The sequence below is a fragment of the Branchiostoma floridae genome, chromosome 11 (assembly GCF_000003815.2).
Source record: "Branchiostoma floridae strain S238N-H82 chromosome 11, Bfl_VNyyK, whole genome shotgun sequence".
Lineage (NCBI taxonomy): Eukaryota > Metazoa > Chordata > Leptocardii > Amphioxiformes > Branchiostomatidae > Branchiostoma > Branchiostoma floridae.
The window spans coordinates 6,412,115-6,433,466 of record NC_049989.1 but is presented as its reverse complement, the minus strand read 5'-3'; the positions used below and the strand labels follow the sequence as shown (position 1 = coordinate 6,433,466).

The following is a 21,352-nucleotide window of genomic DNA, read 5'->3' as shown; positions in this document are numbered from 1 at the left end:
CTTAAAGGCGAAAATTTGTGATATCATGAATCTCAACATACCATAACCTGTCCATACCGTATGTGTAGGTACGTCTTGTACTTGTAGTAGGTCCATGACTCACACAGACCTTGAGTTCCTTGTGTCTTTGGCTGCTTCTGTACGTATGATGAGAGAATCATAATTTACACTTCACTGTGTGAACTGTGATGAAATTTCAAGTAAACAAATAAAAGTAAAGGAGTTACAGTATCCTGACACTTGTGCAGTGCTACTTCTCAACTTATGTATGTTATATTTAACACTTATGCATTTTACCTTTCCTGACCTAAGTAATTGTTATTTCGCCATATTTTGCAGTCATGACCTGACCTTACTGACGAAGTTACTGCAGCAGGAGAAAAGGGAAGTGAACAGAAAGTTTCTGCAGACACAAGTCAACAGGAACAAAGATGCAGGGACAGGGGGATATCCCTGCGTACGGACCATCCCAACCAGTCTTACCTGGAAGAGAGAGGCTAGCATTTCCCTTGGATAGTTATGGTATAAGATTTGTTGTATTGACTGCAAAATTACATCTTTTTATGGCATTCATTTGGCCAGTTGTTGAGACTATGTGTGCAAAGTATTGTGGGTTGCTTGACTGCTAGTAAAGATTTCTATTTCATCACTTTTTGAAACCTGTCCATATTCATGATTTACTCTTTTGGATTATAAGAATAGATGATACCTTTTCATAACACTACAACAACATTAAAAGTTGCCCAAAGTGCCGCATTTCCTCGTCCCCTGTAGGACCACGATCAGGGGTCCTATTAGGATTTGGTGGAGCCGATGCACCCTCTTTCCCCATGGATGGACACAGTCTGCCTGGCTTTCCACAGAACAGAGACCAGCTGTATGGAACCACAGCAATGCCAAACTTCTCAATGCTGCAGACAATGAACAAAGGTGGTAGAGGTGATGCAGCTGTTTCACTACCCTATGTAAATGGGAAGGAGAATCAGGAGCCATTGGACAGTACCACAGGGGGTGTCATGAGACAGCATGCGTGGAACAAGTCAGAACTAGGAGGCCAAATGATAGAGTCTAGTGTGCAGCCTTCACATAGTGTTGGAGGGCAAGGCCTTGAAGGGGGACCACTACCATTATCACAAAAAGGTACATTTGGAATGGATTACTTTTGTTTACTTATGCTCTGCTAGAGAAAAATAACAACAGAAAAAATACATTGTAGAAACCCTACAAAAATATTGATACATGTATGCACATGTGCATGTTTTTTTTGTATTCTGAAAGACTGATCTCCAAAGCTCTGATGGCAAATTTCATGTACATGTGCTTCATTTCCCATGCATAATGCAACAGGATCTGTCAGAGGAAGAGCTCCTTTGATCACAGGTATACCCATATTATTATATTGATTAAACAGGTGTTGCATAGGTGTTGATGTTACACGTTCAAATCTTTTATTCTTATCTGCACAATATGCTTATTGGCTATTGCTGATAAATAGTACATTTTGATGATAGAGACAAGAAAGAGTGTGTTAAACATAAACCTGTTTTTGCAAATATTTAGGATCTCTCCTGTCCTTTCAGATGCAGACATGATGGAGCATGTCCGAGCCAAACAGCATGCTCACCTGATGAGTCATATGCACCAGCTCCAGGCGTGGCAACGGGAACAGCAGGAGCAGTTGCTACGGCAACAGATGGAGCAGCTAGCCCGGATCCGGCAGGAGCAAGAGAAGATGAAGAGCCTGTTGGTGGCTCAGAGGACAGGGCATTGGGGAGGTCAGATTTCACCGTTAATACAACACTTGATATGTGTCTGAAGAAAATGACATTTTCATTGAAAACATTTTCTCGAGTTGCCAATGAAATTGTACCTAAAAGTTCCAGCATCCAGTATCTTTTAGGTTCAAAAGATTGCATTACATTGGGAATCCATGTGTGAAGTACGTTGGGAATCCATGTGTGAAGTGGCTTTTTTGCATCGTATTGAAACCAAACATCTTACTTCCCATACATTGTTATCTTTCTCTAATTAACAATAAAACCTAAACAACAGATTATGGGTCTTTCATTTCTTGCAGGTGAAGTGAAAGCCCCCTCATCTCCTAAACAGAGGAGCCCATCTCGATCCAAGACAGGCGTGAGCCCCACGGGTAGCCGGCAGCCCCTCAGCCCTTCTCACAGACCGTGGGGCACCAGAAGTCCCCCCAGGGCCGGCCCAGGTTCCAGCCCTGGCAGACCCAGGAGTACCCTTCCTGATGCCTTGGCGAGAGCATCCATGTCTCCCAGAAGACTGGCGCAGTCTTTTCTACCTCAGGTAGGCATTCATACTTCTAGACATATGTGTACCTTACTGGTGAATTCACTATTTGCTTTTGTTATAGGCAGCAAGTTTGAACAATACATTATATTTTGAAAAATATGCAAACAAATACAGTAACCTTTTAGCGACTTTTGTCATATTGAGTTACAACGCAACAGGATTTTCTGTATGTAAGCTATCCAGCTGGGGTATTATTTATTTTATATTTAAACAGATACAGATACGATACATGTAAAAAAAGATTGTATTGTATTGTAGCTGATGTTATTGAAAGACGTACAGTACTACTCTTTCACAAAGGAACATGGACTTACATTGTACCTGTGTCTTTTTACTAGGATGATTTGCCCCAAGCACCAGAATCCCATGACCACATGAGACAGAGCAGGATGGAGGCTCCTGTGCCTGCCCCTACAGACAGTGACCTGGGGTCTGTCATGGATGATGGGCCACCTTTGGAGATGGAGGGGGTGTTTCCGTTGCCTGAAACAGCCTCAGAGATGGAGGATGACCAATCAGTGGACCATGCCCAGGTTGCTTAAAGGAATACTTTACACATTTGTACATATGTTAAACCCTATGGCTCCTCTATTTTGCTTTTTTTGTTAAGTAACAACTGATAATACTGACTGATAGTGACAATGTTATTAGATCATTCATTCATTCATTCATTCACTCATTTGTTCAAACCCTGTTAAAGCAGCCAAACTTCTGTGCTTAGTAGGTAAATTATAGTAAAATAGTGGTTATCTTTTGCCATCCAGGAACAGGGAAATGACACAGATTCAAGGGGCAATACAACTCCACCTAGCAGCCTTCCCAAGGATAGCAGGTCTAACAGCAGTCAGGTAAGGTTAATACAGTATAGAGAGGTTTGTGGAGAACTTGTTTGTATGAGCAGGGAAAGTGTTTGGACATTATTTGTACACATGAGACTTTCAAACAGTGGAGTTACTTATCACCTACAGAAAAGTGGATGTATACTGTTTTTGCTGGGCAATTGTGTATGTGTACGAGCGTTCATGTCTGGCAGTAATCCCTAGAATGTTTTGAGCAATTGCAATGATACTTGGTATGTGGGTACGTGTTGTTGACCTGATGGTCAGGTTCGATTTTGGGCCTCCTGGTTGGCAACCTTGGTACTGCAGTAGGACTTCCTGTTTTAGTATATTTGGCCATGAATGTACTGTGGTCTTAGTTTTTTTCGTGGCAGGAAGCTTTAGACGTAAGGAGTTACAAGAAGTGTTCGGGCCTCTAGCAGCTTGTCATAAACAGTATCAAAATGCAAATGTTTGAGCTTGGATAAGCTCGTTTCCTGAGACGCTATGCTCCATTGCAGGGCTCTGGAACACCAGAAGATGAGAGACCAATCAAGCCACTTTCTGCTGGTGAGTACCTAATCAGGACTATAGATGTCAATTCTTGGGAAAATGTGTTTACAGGATTCACCAACCATCACCTGTGGTGTATAATAATGATCTATTCAGGCCTGTTAGATTTTTTAAATCTTAATTTGACTGAATTTTTTTTTTCTTTTACAGGGAGACCCAAAACTTTTGAACAACTACTTGAAGAGAAATTACATCTAGAAGAATCTAAGGTGTGTTATAGACAAGACTTCTGTATACAAAATGTAGAGCAATATTAAAGCAGAGTTACACAGTGAGTTATCCTTTACTGCTCTCATTCTATTTTGATTTTTCATGTCATTTTGTGATTCAGTTTTTTGAAGTTAGATGTCAATGAAGTTTGAGATCATAGACATATAACAATGGAATTTAAACACTGTTACAGAAGGACTCAGAAAATGTTGATGGACCCAAACAGAAAGCCACCAAGAGACCATTTCTGAGGAAAGGCCAGGGTTTGGCTAGGTTTGGGTTGACTCAAAATAGGACAGCTGGTAAAACACCCCCCTCAGAAGATGTACAGGAGACCAGACACACTAATCAGACTGGGAGGTCTACAACTCAGCGGGAAAAAGTATCCAGCATTAATGACAAGGTATTTCCTTATGTGCTGATATACTGGATAAGAATGGTTGTTGCGTCAAATGGCAGAGCGGCTGTATGCTGTCTTTCAAGCGTTTGATTCCTGGCTAAATATTGTGTCCTTGGGAAAGACACTTTACACGACTTTCCTCACTCCAACCAGGTGTAAAAATAGGTACTACAGGTATCTGGCTTACAGGAAGGATATGAATGATTTGTGCCCTAGACACAGTAGCAGGGTTGGACAAGTCCACTAACCCTATTGTCCCGGGCAAGTAAAAGAGCTGTTCGGGCAAGTGCATGACCTACCCCACTTGCCCGATCGGGCAAGTACGATTTTTCCATTGAGTCAGATTTTATACTTATTACCTTCTACAGTCATGACATCAACCAATGGCAAACATTAATAATAAGAATTCCATTGCTGGAAGTGACAATGCATATAAAAGTGACCATCATTTGAATTTTGGGCAAGTGAAAAGTTGGTTCTGGCAAGTAAATTTTTTATGTGCTTGCCCGATAGGGCAAGTGAATTTTAGAAAACTTGTCCAACCCTGAGTAGGTGACAACCCACTGCCCCTACTGCCTCTAAAAGACTTCCTTACCTACCTTTTTATATCATGTACAAGTGTGTATTTCGATTAACATTTCTCACATGTTTCATCCAGGTTTCATCCCAGAGGACAAGTGCCCATTCCACCCCTCCAACCTCCAGCTCAGTGAGACAGCCCAAAAGACTCATCACCACCCTGAAGCTCAGACCCCAGCCAGTTAGGAAATCTGTAGCAGGTGACTGTTTTTTAAATTTATTGCAAACTCGTGATTCTCTATAGCCTGGATGTGATAGTTGATGTTAGAAGAATTAACTCTTGGTTCTGTGTGCCAAATCTGGCAGTAAGTCACCCTTTTCAGTTAAAAAGAAGACAACAGCAGTACTAGTTTAAAGTTTGAAAGTTTGCTACATCTTGACAGTTTTCTTAAATACAGTGTGATACAGTATATTATATTTTGTGTATGTTCTTTTAAAGTGAACCACTTGTTATCCTGTTTGACCAATCAATCAATTATTCATATTTTCCACCACCCTTTTTAGTGACCCAAGAAAAGGTTGCCCCACAGCCTACTGTAGCAAAAGAGCCAGTAGATAACGGTGATGCTTTACCTGTGGAAAATACAAGACAAGAAATGGAAGATGAAGGCAGGACTGCTGAAGTTCATGGCAGCCCAACCTCTGTTGCATCCTGGGATATGTCCTTCCAGGTCAGACTCCAAGAGTTGGAACAGAAGGAACAGGTGAAGAGTTTAAGACAATTAATGAAGAGTTCTGTTTTAATGGTGGACTACACCCAAATAACCTAACCCTGTACTCCTTTACCCCTAACCTCTGACAAGCATAAAATTCTGATTGACCAGAGATGCTACACCATTCAATATTGTAGCACCATATGGGACCAGGGAGGGAAGGGGGGCATTGACAAACTACAAAAGTTGCAACACAGGGCGGGCAGGGTAGTGCTAGGGTGCGACCACCACACTCCAAGAGAGACCATTCTGAACACACTGGGCTGGACCCCTGTAGCGCAGCATCACAAGAGAAATAAGGCTGTCTTTATGTTCAAAGCACTCAACGGAATGTCTCCTCCACACATTTCCCAACTCTTCACCACATCTGCTGAAACACACTCACACCACACCCGGCACAGTACACAGGGGGGGCTTCAACTACCTAAAACACGTCTACAATACAAGAAAAAGTCTCTCTCGTTCTCCGGCGCATCCCTGTGGAACTCGCTACCTCCACACTTAAGAGCAGCAGCATCCATCTCCACCTTCAAAACCATATACAAAACAGAATACCACATGGTCTAAAACGTAACTATTATGTCTTTCTTGTTTTGTTCACATTGGTATGCAAATCTCTATTCATTTCCATTTATTTCATTTTGATAATGATTTCGAGTTATATTATGCTTACGTTGTATAATTGATTTGTTTTACTTTATCATTTGTATACCAAGTTGTGTTAATTTTCGTTAGTACTCGATATGTTACCATTTATGTTACTTGATATCGCTTTTATGTTGCATGTATGTTTCGGGGTTGCCCCCCAGGGAACTTTGAAAAACGCCTAAATAGGCGATATGTATCCCTGGTTAGATAAAAATAAACAAACAAACAAACAAACCATGGCTTGTCATACAGTACTTTTGACTCATTTTATTTTTACTTAAAATCCTCCAAAAAAAACACAATAGACAAAGGAAACTCACACTGTCCATTGCTCAACTGCTTTGCTTCCTTGCAATGATCCTTTGATTTTGATTTTGATTTTGTTGATTTTTGCTGACTGCTAGTGTTTCAAAGTACATATAATTTGTTTACCATGAAGTGAACTGAGTCTGATGTTGTTATTGTTGTTGTAGTTGGAAGATGAGGAGCTGAAGGAGTTTGAGATGCTGGAGAGAATGGCAGCAAACATGTCTTCCTTCATGGGCAGTACTCCAGCCAAGGCCAACATGTCCAGGAGTCAGGGGCCATCTGGGGTCAGTTTACACTAATTTACAGGCAAACAGGACTTTGCAGCATTTCTGTATATAACATATTTAGTACAGTCTAAAGCTAAGCGGTGTTGAATGGCCAAGTGGCTAGTGTAGTGGACACCAGATTTAAAAGTCACAGTGTCAATTCCTGGCATTCCTGGCTAGTCATTATATCCTTGGTACAATGTACTTAACACGACTTTTGGTACTCCACTCCCTGACTTTGGGGTGGTAAAAAAGCTTGTGGAAGGAGAGGGGTAGGCCCCACCTTCCACTATTGTTTCCTAGACACAGTGAATAACAACCCACTGCCTCTAATGGATTTAACTTTCTTGTTTATCTACAGTTGTAAAATTGCAACTTTTCACCATCAACTCAGCCTACAGAATTTAATCCCATTGAACATGCAGAAATGAATTAAATCTTTCTACAACTTTACGCTATTTCAGTTGCAGGGTGGATGAAGTGCTTTTTTCCCCGCACATACAAATATACTAAAACTACTAATTTTCTATGTAGTCTTTGAGACAGCCAGTAAAAAGTGATGACGAAGGACACAAGATGAATGAAGATGATGTCCAATTGGAGCAGACTTTAGAGGAGGAAGACAGTGACTTGGACTGTACCATCAGAGAACAGCCAGAGGGAGACGATGATTGGTGGCATGATGAAGACGAAGGACAGGAAAGTAAAACAGATTCACCACATGGGGTAGCAGTGTCAGCTGAAACAGCTGAAGAGCTGCAGGATAGAACAGACATGGAGAAAGAGGATGACAGGGATTCTGAAAGGTACATTGAATACTAGTATTTGATACATAAAGTTGTTCACAAGCAATTGAAAGGCAGAGCATGATTGGTAAATGTGTAATTCAGGAGTTAGCCCTACCTCTGGAACTAGAAGCCGTGAGTTCGATCCCAGCTGTATTGCTCACCCAACATGCACGCTACTGCTTGCAGTCCACTGAGCTCATTGACAAGAGCCAGGGGCATTTTGTCAGTACAATCTGAACCTGTAAAAATTGTACATGGCATCTGTCTTTTCTATCTTGACCAGTGGAACTAAAGCTCTTCAGTGGGCTTAACTGGATCAATATCACTGTAATCAGACCCAATTTGAAATTAGACAATTACATGTATGGTAAGTTCTCAAGTTGATTTCCTACATTCTTTTACCTCCTTGGTTCTCCCAGTGGCCATGATGACGCAGCAGCAGTGTCATCCCAGGCTCGAAATGTGGATTTTGATGATGATGACAGTTGGGGGGACATAAGTAATAAAGGACTGGAAGAGGATGACCATGACACCACGCTGGATGACAGCATCGTAGCAGGCGCCCCTCCTCTCGACACCTCTACACCACCAGCCAAGGCAAACAGACTGGGTAGGCCATTACCTTCTTTCAAATATGCCATTCTCAAGCTTGGTCTTACATGTACCTTTTAGCAATGATGAATTAACTGTTTAAAAAGACTCTGGCAATTTACAGAATCTACTTTTAAGGTGTGTATTTTTATAATGATAATAATGACTTGAACTTATAATAACTTTATAAATGACCTTGCACTCAACATAGGGCAAAATCTTGCAGGCTAATCAAAAGTGCAAGCTCCCTTTTATATTGTATCTTTCCTTTGGTAACATGTGTTAATGGGTGCCTTGATAATATGTATCAGTCAAAAACATGAGTATTTTGTACTTCAAACACAGGATTTTCAACAAGAGGACAGGGTAGCCCACGCTCTGATGAAGCCCCAGCTCCAGTCAGTGTTGAGCCTCCGCCCACATCTGAACTGGTCGCCAAGCTCTTCCCGAAGCTGAAACCTTCCAAACCTAAAGTCTCTGCTGAACAGGTGAACAATCAGGAATTCATGTAGGCATGTGTAGAGAATGAGAAGATAGTCCAGAGCAAGGAGTGAGAACAGACTCGGAAGTTGTCGTGGCTGGAGTTCCTTTTTATTCACACAAGACCATCTCGCATCCCTCTCCCTTCTCTGCTCGATCTGTTCTCCTCTGTTCTTCGCATCTCCCCTATTTATCTAACCGACCGGGACAAATATACGGGAAACATATGCCCATCGATCATGCCGGGTTCTAAACAGAGCCGCCCCTGTCGACAGTCTCGAGGGGACACCAGGCAGACTTTCTCAGAAGTACATGTGTATCACGTCTCTGGGAGGTTTCCATATTGGGATAATCATTACTGGTATATTATAGTAATACATATGATATATTACACATGCAATGCACATTAAGATGATAATGCAGTGCTTTTGTATTTGTGGTGTTTTCTACTGTTGTTCCTGTGCATCATGGTTCTTCTACATGTACATTTTGAGCATCATCATCATTCTTAAAGTCTAAACTTTTATCTTTTCCAGGAGGAACAGCAACAAAAGCTGCATACTGCTGCAGAGAAGTCTGTTGGGGAAGGTTTCCAGTCTAAAGTACTGAGAGACAAGCTGGCTCAGCTGGAGACGGAGATTGAGAGGTTCAGACAAGAGAACACTGCTCTGGCAAAACTTAGGGCTGACAGGGAAGAGGTACAGATACTCCTTCTGATCTATTAGAGATTCTTGCAAGGTCCAGAACTCCTCCTGTGAAAGAGTTTGCTTAGAAGGAGAAGGCCAGGGTTTGATTTTTATGTACGAGCAAAGGCAGAACTGTTATACTGTATGTGTTGACCCTATCATATAACACATACATTGTACATGGAGCAAAAGTGGGCTATGACATGTGATTCCTAAATCTTCTGGTTTACCACTACTATCTTGGAATATCAGTGATTCTGTTTTTGATATGTGTTTGCAAACTTTGCTATGGTCCATGCCCTGATTTTCTTACAGGGGATGCAACGTCTGCAGCAGGAGATGACAGAATTTGAGAAACTCAAATCTGATGAACTGAAACGACTGGAAGAGTTTAGACAACAGGAGGCAGCGAAACTCAAGTATGAGACAGTACACATTACATCTTTAAACTTAGAAAAAGCATTGCAGCTATTAGCAAATTCAAGTTTCTATCACATTCAAAATACTAGGTATACATTTGTACTGGCATTAATTGTACTTACATGTACTTTCATTTGGGGAAGCTTTAAGCAATGATTATTCACATGATTGTATACATTTCACTCAAGTCTTTCAACTGCAGAAGTAATGATATTTCTAGAAGGAAAGACACATGATTAAGTATACTAGTAGCATCCGTTTCATGTTGCAGGAAGGAAAGGAAGTTGTTTGAGCAACATAAGAAGGCACTTCTCCAGCCAGACAAGAAAGAACGTGCAGAGATAGAGGAACTCAGGGAACAGGTAGGAAACAGAACAACTGTCTTATGATACTGTTGTATTGATACTGTTGTATTGATACTGTTGTATTGAGGGCTAGACAAGACTTGCCCTATGGAATATCTACTGGATGGAACCAACTTTTAACTGGCCTGAAATTTTAATGACAATCATTCTTCTATTTTGGAACAGTAAAACAATGGTTGTCTTGAGGCGGTGGTTGTGTTGTAGAAGAGGTTTTTCTTGTTTGCTTGTACAAATGTATGGTAGTACAGGCAATCTGGCTAATTATCGGCTTTTTCAACCCTGTGTAGTAGGTAATTCTGTTGTAGCTATATACAATGAGTTTCACATTGGATATTGAAACAGTAGTATGACTGAGGGAAGATCTAATTTGGTTGACCTAGGCTTCCATTAAAAGCCTTTAACTCAATGAATAGAGCAAGACCTTTCAGTCTGTTTCCTCTTCCAAAGGTCTAGTAGGTCATAATGATGAAAGACAAAGACTTGTAGCCCAGACATTTAATGTATTCTCCCAAGCAGATTTACATGCAAGCACACGTACAATGTACATAGAATACCAACCATGACTCGACTAAGCTGTACAATACCAAACTTTCCTTGGTGCAGGAAGAAATTTACAATCAAATGGTTTTGATACATTTGTACTTAATTCCCATATACACCAAGCTGTATAAGCTGCCGGACCACGGCAAGCTGCCGGACCACGGCAAGCTGCCGGACCACGGCAAGCTGCCGGACCACGGCAAGCTGCCGGACCACGGCAAGCTGCCGGACCACGGCAAGCTGCCGGACCACGGCAAGCTGCCGGACCACGGCAAGCTGCCGGACCACGGCAAGCTGCCGGACCACGGCAAGCTGCCGGACCACGGCAATCCATTCTAGTCAAATTTTTCATGAAATGAAAGCATTCTTCTTTCTTTTTATCCGATCAATTTCAATTCATACTTTATCTAGTTTTGATTTCAAAAATGTGACTGATTGTAACAAATTTCTTTCGGTTATTCTAAAGATATTTTTGAAGTATCCTGACATAGATTATGTTAATCATAATCATGTTATGTTACAAATAATCATGTTGAAAAACACAAATCTACACGGGAGTGCTTGAATTGAGAACAACCTTGCAGATGAAAATCTAAATCCACAACCTGTTTGTTTCTTGATGATAGTGGGTATGGATCAGGATGCCATTTACATGTACATACTGTCATATCAGTGGATGTTCCTCACTTGTTCTTTCTTTATTTGCAATCTTTGCAAGCTGTAGCAAAGAAACATTTTTCAGCTTAGGGTCCCTCTTTCCAAAAATGTTTGATGAATGCTTTGCTTTACATCTGTGAACCATTATGAATTTTTCTTTTCTTGTAATATGACCTATGTTTGAAGCACAGTCTTCTATGCCTTTCTATACATTAGTTTCCAAAACGCGTGTGTTATGACCATGCATATCAAGTCCTGAAGTAATGTTTGCATGCATTTCAGTTTCTACCATCTGTTTCTCTTGCTTATCAGTATCATTCTGTTCACACTGCTGATTTTCTTGTGCACTTTTTTGCTGAAACATACAATAACATAATTTACAGAAACCAGGCAGGAGTCTACCAAGCTGCTGGCGTATAGCTTCCCTTAGATCGGTCAGTCGGACAATACCTGCAATTGGGTTGACCACTGAGTTCAAACAGAAGAACAAAACTGCCCAATGTATAACTTGCCTGTGAAGGTCTTTTTCTGGATATGTTTTCTGCAGGATCCATTTGACAGACATAACTATTAAACCCAATAGCCAAAAGACAACTGCCACAATGGAAAAGATCATGACTGCCCGTGTCTTCTGTATGATACTGGATTGGAAACCTTTGTTGGTTTGAATTGCAGATTGCTGCTTTTCTGCTCTTGGTGCCAGTTTGTTGTTGCTTGTGTCTGAATCCATGTTGGCTGCTTGATTTAGTTCTTGTTTCCTTTTTCTTTGTTGATCCTCAGCAATGCTGGGTTGTAACAACTCTCTTTGTTTTCTCTGTTTTATTGCCTGCCGTTGTTTTACTGCCTTATACACAACGATGTTCACGGACAGCAAAATGCTAATAAGGAGGAGCATCAGAGATGCATTACTTATGATGTACCCTAGGGGCAAAAGTCCTATGCAGTGTCCATGTCTCAAGTATGGTTCCTCCAGACAGTTCCATCCCATCAATGTTGGAAACACAACCAGAGCAAGTACAACCCAAGAAAACACAATCGCTACACCTGCATTACGCCTGGCATGAGTAACCTGGTTGTAGTACAATATGGGGTACTTAACTGCCACAAACCTGTCCATAGTCAGTAAGTTCAGAGCAGACGCTGACATAAACTGGGAGAACATGGTGACACTCCTCACCTGTAAGACATTGTATGGTCCCGGCTTGTACATGTGGTGATCTACATTGTAATGGACATGCCACAGAATCATTGCCCCACCCAACAAGTCCGTAATGGCAAGGTTTGCGACATAGAAATACATGGGCTGATGGAGTTCTTGCTTAGCCACGATTCCCCACAGCACAAGAATGTTGCAGACTACAATGGTGACTCCTACAAGGATATAAAGGACAGTCACTACCTTGCTGAAGGGAGCTTCCTCGTACCAGGAGCAGGCGTTGACAGCTTCATCATACGACATGTTCTGTAGCAGGACGTGCCAGGCATAGCATTCAAACGGATCTGCATGATGCAACTCGCTGGGTCCAGGCATTGCAGCAGAACTGTTGTTTGCCATGTTCTCAGTCTCCTGTTTTACCGGAGTAGTCCGATTTCTTATTCCATCTTATGGCGAAGAATCAAATCCTTTTGATGCAGTTTCTGTCTTCTCTCAATGCAGATTATATCAACTCAAAAGTCGCTACTGGCTTGACGCTCGGAAAGAGTAGTAGTAGTATAGTTGCCACTGCTCCAGCTGCTAATATTAGTTGCCCAGTCTGCATCAGAGATGAAATCGTGCTCTTGATTTGAAGCTCCTATGGTGAGATGTCTATGAATAGCTTCATCAGGTTTGTAAAGAGGGTATTTACTAGTAAAGTCTTGGTATACGGCCAAAACCAATTACCAACTACAACTGGGTAATCCTTCTGCTACCTTCTCTCCCCAAGGCAAAAGTGACTTGGTCCCTGACTGGTGAGGGTTAGCGCTATCGTGTGAAGAAAATTTGTACAAAGTACAAAGTACCTGTATGCCAGAATCTTTAAGTGCTTTGGTAAGGAGCTAACACGCAAGGCTATTCGAGGTCACTGACTATACATGTAACTCCGCCTCAGTGAACAGGACTACTTTGAAGGGAAGTTATAACTGCGGTGGTAATTTGCCAACCTCAGATTGACCCTAATGCGCTTAAGAGGGTAAGAGAACAAAGGCTGTCAATGTTATGTTTGATGTTAACCTTAGAAGATGTACATTTTGTACGGTCCTCCTGCTGTTTGATTTTGATGTATATGGCTCAGGGTATCAATACTTAACATTGTTTTATGGATGATGAGGATAACAAAGATGATAAGATCAAAAAGACAAAACAGGATCCACATATGTTGCTCATCTGTCAGCAGTATCAGGTAAACAACATCAACTCTTAAAGGTCTGAGAAGTACCAAATCTTAGCATCATCATAGTGCAATGACTCTGTTTGGAGGTCGATAAAGAGTATGAAAAATAATGATGAAGGCCAATTTTTCCCTCCACATGGCGTTTAGTCTTTTGCTGGTCAACTGTTACTGTGAGTGTGTATTTTGAATTCAGTGTTGCACATTGTCAGTTACATTTTGTATATTTAAGCTGACACCAATTTGTCTGTACCCATAAATAGAAGTACAATGTACTAGCAGGTTGGTTATACGCCTGTTACCTGCTTTTTGTCATTACAAGATACATGTAACAGTTAAGCCTTTCTTCAACACCCGTAGCTTCCCTAAAAGCACAGCTTTGCTTTGTATTGGCTCAAAATTAGATTGGAAGCCATCGTGAGTGCATTGGCATTAGGTTGGCACTTCAAATTTACCACAGCTTTCAGTCATTCAGTGTTGTATGCTAGTAGAATACATTGTATGTCTGTAGAGATATTATTGATGTTACATACTACAGGCTGCACATACTTTGAATTAAAGAAACCCCAACTACATATATTATACATATGTTGTTTGAAGATTTTATCTTTGAAGCTCTATTTGTGTATCTTGCACGTTGCTTTTTAAAAGTCAGATCAGTTACATAAGAAAAAAGAAGTATATGGATTACACAAGGATTGTTAGGTTTAACAGTCTTCAACAGGTATGTATTATGCAGGATCAACTTACTGTACTCTAGATTTGGTGACATTTTACCCTTAGCCCTAATGCAGCTTAGGTAATCCATTTTCTAAAGGTTAAGACACCTTTTTATCCCGTCTAGGTTCAGGAGTTACAAGATGAACTACAGAGGAGGGAACAGCGTTGGCAGAGCAGTCTGAACCGGTTAAAGAACCAGCTGCAGGCAGCTCAAAATGAAAGCCAGGAGCTCCGGGAAGAGTTGAGAATGATGGAGAAACAGAGGCTAGATGCCTGGAGTAAAGCAGACACTAAGGTCAGGTGTTCAAAACCTGATATTTCTTCAGTTGTTGCTAGTTTGTAGCAGTGTTCTAGCCAGTCTGAATTTTTTTCCGTCTGTCCCTGGATTTTGAACAGAAATCCTGTTGAGTATTGAGTGCGAGTGCCAGAGGCTTCCACGCAGTGGTCCAAGGGGGGTCCATGAAAATTTTGAAATCTACAATGTAAGACCCTCTAAAACAGTTTCCTGCATTTTGAAGGGCAAATTTTGCTGGTAGAGTAGAGTAAGACTCAGCTTGGTTCAATGGAATCTGTGCTGAATTTCTGGGATCCTGCAAAATTTCATTTGTTTAATATCTTTACATGCCGATTTTTGTCAGTTACACAGGATGAAATGGGCAAACTGAAAAATTCTGTCAAAGGGCTGAAGGGCAGATGCTGCCTAGAACCCTGGTTTGTAGGTTTGTTGCAGTCAGCTGCTCTTTCCACACTCCAGAACAAAAGAACAAAAAAACATTTGGACCCTACATACTTTTTATCTGTATCTATATTTCAATAACGTAATCTGATACACACTTTTGACTACAGAAGAAAGACCACGCCCCAGCCAAGGCCTTCCACAAGCAAAAAGTGAGAAAGGAAATCTCTCCAGAGAAGGATGAAGAGACGAAGTCCAGTGAAGACAGCGACAAGTCTCCAGAAATGCCCGCTCCACCCAAATCTCAGCTCCAATCACAGAAAGACCGAAAGGAAAAACGTACAGGTCATTTTCCCCTAGACGAGTGGGATTCTGACTCCGTTCCTGAAGAAACTCCAAGGAAGATTCCCATAGCTGCAGCCCTGGAAGAGCACCCTTCTGGGGTTAAGACATCCGATGGCCCAAAGCCAAGGAGACCACTGCAGCGGAAGAAGGCCGTGAAGTTTGCAGGAGACGAGGACTTGAGCTTGGAAGAAGAGGATGCTGATGCAGTGGAGCATCTTCAACATGGAGATGGAAAGGTCACTCTTCCCTGTAATTTACATAATGATCTCATTAATTCTCTGTGGATGGCTATGTACGTGTATCTCCTTAAACTAGTAAGGCTAGATGAAGTTACCATATATTTGCATGACTGCACTAATCTTTACGGTGTCTGAATAAAATCCATAGTAAGTGCTTCAGAAGAAAAGTCATGGTGACATCAGCATATTTGGTGTATTTATGTATTGGGAGTTTGCAATATTTTGTGTTCAGGATGAAGTTCAACTGCAATTTCTAACACAAGAAATAATGCTTAGTTAGTAATACCCAATTGACTGATCGACTCCAGTCTTTGTCAAGGAATTATGGACAATTCAGGTTGATATGTTATTTTTCGAGTGCATGTATAACCTAGCTGTATACAATACTTTGGTACATGTATGTTTCAAACTTCATCATATACTTCTTACACCTTATGTTTATGTTACTTTACTTTGTATTGAGCAAACAAGTAAAGGTCTGTTACAGCTGTCACAGATTTTTGACTTTACCTGACAGACTGAGAATGTTCTGAAGGACGGAAGACGTGTCATCACCTTCAGTAATGGGACAAGGAAGGAGATCAGCGCTGACGGACAGACGCTCATCGTCACTTTCTGCAACGGAGACATTAAACAGATCATGCCTGACCAACGGGTGGTGAGTAAAGCTGATACTATAACATAAGCTTTATACACATCAAAAATTCCAGTGACTTCTGTATGGTCAACTATAAAACTACAGAAACAAAGTAGATACAGATTAAATCTTGTCATAGAACGTTGAGCACAGATGTCATTGAACCAAGCTGACTCTACTCTACCAGCAAAATATTCCCATCTAGATTCAAAATTTTCCCAGACCCCCCAAGGATTGTCACACGTTCCGTGTAACATCTCACACCTCTGGCACTCAATTCAAAATCCAGGGGACGGAAAAATATTTCAGACTGGCTTGAACCCTGATGTAACCACACCTGTGATTGGTTTGAATTGTACCTGGTATGATTTACTGACAGTTGTGTGTCAAGAATGTAAATTGTGTTTTTATTTTACGGTTTACCTTGTTCCAGATCTACTACTATGCAGAGGCGCAGACTACCCATACCACATACCCTGATGGTCTGGAGATCCTACAGTTTCCCAACAGTCAAATGGAGAAGCACTATCCAGATGGCACCAAAGAAATCACTTTCCCAGACCAGACTATCAAATATCTGTTTCCTAATGGGGATGAAGAAAGTATTTTTCAGGTATGTTACAAACCATTTCAAACGTGAAAGGATCATCAGAAAGTAGTAAGTAATATGGTTTGGTCCAAATCAATTCACATTCAGGCTGGACATTTTCATTTGTTCAAACCAAGAAGGGGATTTATGATGTATCTTTTAGATCACTGAACCTTTAATAGAATTATGTTGGTTTTCCAGGATGGCACTGTGCTAAGAGTGTCCAAAAGTGGAGACAGGGTGGTTGAGTTTGCCAATGGACAGCGAGAAATACACACTCTCAACTACAAGGTACATGTACAATCTTCTCAAAACATACTTTCATTTACTGACTTTAAAATGTGTTGGACTCTGTTTTGTTGAAAGGAACTTTACCTGTACACCATGTACTCAAGGTAATGTTGGAGTGATGCCCACTGAGCCTCTTCAGCTAATCTGGCAAAAAGTATGCATTTACATTTGCACATTTACCACCAAGAGCCATAATTTTATCAAAAGGAACAACTCTTGCCTTGTTTTATTTCTGTATACAACATAGGATGGTGTAGTTGAATCAAAAATTGTGCTGAGTCGATTGCACAATGATTTGACCATTTTCCTTTGTGTACTTTCAGAAACGAGAGTACCCAGATGGAACAGTGAAAACTGTGTACCCAGATGGTAAGCAGGAGACCAGGTACAGCAATGGGCGGATCCGTGTCAAAGACAAGGATGGAAACATCGTTGTGGACAAAAGGATGTGAAGAAAATAAAACAAGAAACCCAGTCCTGTGAGATGCAAAAAAAAATAGTTTGCATCTTGAATCGGTTACCAGAACAATCGTACAGTATCCCTCAAACAAATATACATAATTTAGCATACTGTTGTTACTTCATCACTTGCCTACTTCAAAGATAAGAAATTATCCTATTATATGGTAATTAGGCATTTATATCAATTATATCAAGAAGGTTAAAGAAATAGTAGAGATATATTAAGTTTGTACATATGATACATGACTGTAAAATGTAAGGCTTACCAGTAATATTGTGAATTTTGGCCTGTATGCGAATGGCCATGTGGAAATGTTATGGGCCTTTGAGTGTAAGGTTAGAAAATGTGCCATAAAACTTTTTTTCAGTCAATTTACAAAGTGTTGATTATTTTTTGAAATGTCAAAGTTCAATCTAGCATTCATGATATTTATAAATGTATACATGTACATGTATTAGGTTGTATATGCTTACTGTACAATGATGAGGATACAGAGAACAAGAAGAATATTTCCATTCATATTTCATATTTACATTGTCCAGAATGTACATTTTGTACAAAATGAGGTACCGGGTATATAGGTACAAATGTACCGACAATGTAATGCACACAGGAAAGAAGCAACAACCTCACATTTTAGTGCTGTCCACTCACATTTCAGTTGGCACTAATGAATTTATTTTTCATTGACCTATTGCCACCCAATAGTGTATAAACAAGATGCTCTTATAGGCCTGCAATACAACGCTTGTAAGATGATTCTTGGATCTTGTTGTAATATCACTTTGTGCGTATATTTATAAGCATGTGTTTGGTTTTTATTTCACCTCACATTCAACCATATGGACTCTCCTGAGTCCTGTTACTCTTCGATTGTCGCAGTGTCTTGATATTTCTGATCATCCTTTGTATCTATGACAAAAATAACCCTATAGGTGAACTGTGCTGTACCTTGGGCAGTGCAGAGCAGTGTGATTTTTCCCTGGGGTCCGCACTAAAATAATGATAGATGCTGAGCTGAAGCCATTTTTCTACAAAGGACACACTGCATTCCCCCAAATTAAAAACCTTTAAAAAGATAACTTGAGGGATATTTTGACAACATTGGCGCCACCTGCTGCGAGTTAACGAGTGGGTTTTAAAAAACTCATAAATAAAAAACTAAAAAAACTATGGTCATTGATGTGCCCAATTAAAGGCTTCAGATGCAATTTAAACATGTATATGACAAAGATATTGGATTACTCCCGTATTTCTAACGTTAGTCTTCTAGCAAATTGTATTTGTCAATGTGATATAAAGTTCTTAAGAAAATTACATTTAAATGAGTGGGCACAAGACCGCAATTTTCAAATGCTGGTTATTCTTGGTCTTGGGGGCATATACACCCTATAGTCTCTCCCTGTACCTACACAAGTTTGAGATTTAAAAAAATCAATTTGTCCCTAATTCTATCCAGGTGATTCCGTCAGACATGATAGCTTATGAGAAAGCTCGGTAATAACGACCATTGTTGTTTGTTTAGCGCTGGTAAAAAAAAATGAAGTGTGCGAAATGGAGGCTATGGCAGGTCAATCAGGTGAGGATAATTTCTTCTCACCTTCTTTTCACTTTATATACATATAATGAGGGGTTCCATGTGATGTGAGGTGATATATTTGACAGGTTGCGTTGTGTTGTGCAGACAATGATGTAGTCGCCTACCTTCTCCATGATACATCGAATCAATGCGCCCATGCATCAATCCTTACGAAGCAAAGAATACAAAGGAACCCAAAATAACTTTCTTTAAGCTGTCAGTACCCGTTTTTAATTTGGTATCACTAAATTCAAAAAAAAGTAAGAGGACTAGACAGGAGAAACAAAGGCGTTTCGACTTTTCATTTTTTTAAAGTATCAAGCTACCCACGACAGGTTTCTTGCCCGCCGAGCTCCCACCAACTCACTCCTTCCAACTTGACACATCAGTATGAAATAAACACAAACAAGACAGACAATTCACAACGAAAGACTGACACAAGAAAAGCGAAGATTGTAAACCACAGGCACTGTTTTCCCCGTCGACTCTCCCTCAGTGCACTGAGACAGAAAAGCTGGTTTGTTAGGATGAGCAAAGTCCAGCCTTTGTGAGTCTTGTTTTTGGTGTGTGCTTTATTACACATACTTTGCGCAGCGTAACTCAAGAAGCAATGGATATGCGGGAGGGTCATGGGCAGATCAAGGTCGATTTTGGACTCCTAGCGGCTTCCCTTGGTGCTGTAGCAAGGCCTCCTGCTTTTGTATCTCTAGCCTTGGAATCCAGCTCCTTGCTCCTGACATCAAACTAACTGTAGATAATGCGGGGCAATAGTTCATGACGACGCAGTGCAAAAGTTCATGGGGCCACGACCGCTGTCTGTTTGATCAGTAGACTAGAAACACCGCGATGATTTATGGGTACAGTTCAAAGAGACTAAAGGGAGCTTTTATCTGTGCCCATTAGCCGGTTAATTGGTGCTGGCAAACGACCTGTCCGTCCAGGCGTATGCCCTGTAAGGTGCTTTTGATGGGAATAAGTTACCGCCAATGACTTTATTTAATAGGGATATACATGTATAGTGTTATCTGTACCATGAAAGGAACATGATTGAGATACATCCATCATTCATGAAACCGATGACGTCCCACACATATAGTCCATTCAAAACGTGTATGGCAGGGATAGAATTGTATCTAACTGCATGATGGTTTTCCTCTACAGATATTGTTCTTCCGTTCATTTCCGTTCAATATTGATCATCATCATATTGGTTATTAAGGAGGGTGTCATGTATAATTTTGGTATCAATGTTACATCCCAGTTTCAACTTCAATGCTAATACTAGTGGAAATTATGTTTTAGTGTATGAAGAAGTCATTATTACATATCATTTCATAAAGTTATTGTGCCGCGCGCTCCAAGTTCCCACAACAAATAGCAGTGACTGCATGACGGAGATGAATAATGTCATTGTGTGTGTACAATGTATACGTGCTGTACGTGTGTTGTACGTATGGCTCGTCATGTCGCGACTCCAGGTCACTGGCCGGAGAGTGTGGCGTACGTGTATGTGTGAGAGAGTAGCCTTAACGTGATTGATGTTTGTTTGGAGGACACAGTCGTGTATGGTCTCTCATCAGGAAATGCCGCATGAGACTCCAAAGTTGATAATGATAACAATTACGACAAGATTTTGCAGATAGCGTTTTACGCTTTGCTTTGATAGTACATTTAGTATTATCATTATGTGTCTGGTCCACTTAAAACAAATATTTTCCTTGACAATTTAATCGCCGCAAGTACTTGATATATCGTGTTTATTTTTCTAAATTGCTCCAAGCAACTGTCAAAAACTTGATTCATATTCTTCAAAATCTTTAAACTGTCCTTGACTGTCTGTAACTTCTATTTCCATGTTCATTTGCAATATTTTGTTCAACTGAGACATATTCAATGATTATCATATAAAGTTATTTGTACTGGTCTCGATCGTTTAAGTATAATTCTTGTGATTATGTAAGAAATGAGGTTATACCCGTAGTTGGAAGCTCTAAATGTATGTGACTGTCTAAAACAAACAGTTGTTGTAGTCTTCGAGTAAAAAGTTTGTACAACGAAGGAACAGACCAGGGAACAAACGGA

The 21,352-nt window shown here is 40.6% G+C and overlaps 2 protein-coding genes across 3 annotated transcripts; one reads left to right on the top strand and one right to left on the bottom strand.

Moving 5' to 3' along the window:
* Positions 1-337: 337 nt before the first annotated feature.
* Positions 338-18,554, top strand: LOC118425969 (centromere protein J-like). Of its 2 annotated transcripts, XM_035835152.1 has the most exons (25): positions 338-522; positions 775-1,140; positions 1,348-1,380; positions 1,581-1,775; positions 2,078-2,313; positions 2,658-2,852; positions 3,084-3,167; positions 3,659-3,707; positions 3,861-3,919; positions 4,114-4,323; positions 4,979-5,099; positions 5,404-5,603; positions 6,734-6,853; positions 7,370-7,641; positions 8,043-8,233; positions 8,560-8,702; positions 9,231-9,392; positions 9,696-9,799; positions 10,072-10,162; positions 14,576-14,746; positions 15,298-15,708; positions 16,229-16,369; positions 16,782-16,961; positions 17,139-17,228; positions 17,552-18,554. In XM_035835152.1, exons 1-25 carry the CDS (start codon positions 432-434, stop codon positions 17,678-17,680), a joined length of 4,044 nt encoding a protein of 1,347 aa, XP_035691045.1. In that variant the 5' UTR covers positions 338-431; the 3' UTR covers positions 17,681-18,554. The 2 variants fall into 2 exon arrangements, with proteins under 2 accessions (XP_035691045.1, XP_035691046.1); XM_035835153.1 differs by lacking the exon at positions 1,348-1,380.
* On the bottom strand, positions 11,490-13,844 carry LOC118425970 (5-hydroxytryptamine receptor 1F-like). Its single transcript, XM_035835155.1, has one exon. The coding sequence runs from the start codon at positions 12,915-12,917 to the stop codon at positions 11,568-11,570; it is 1,350 nt and encodes a 449-aa protein (XP_035691048.1). The 5' UTR covers positions 12,918-13,844; the 3' UTR covers positions 11,490-11,567.
* Positions 18,555-21,352: the final 2,798 nt, after the last annotated feature.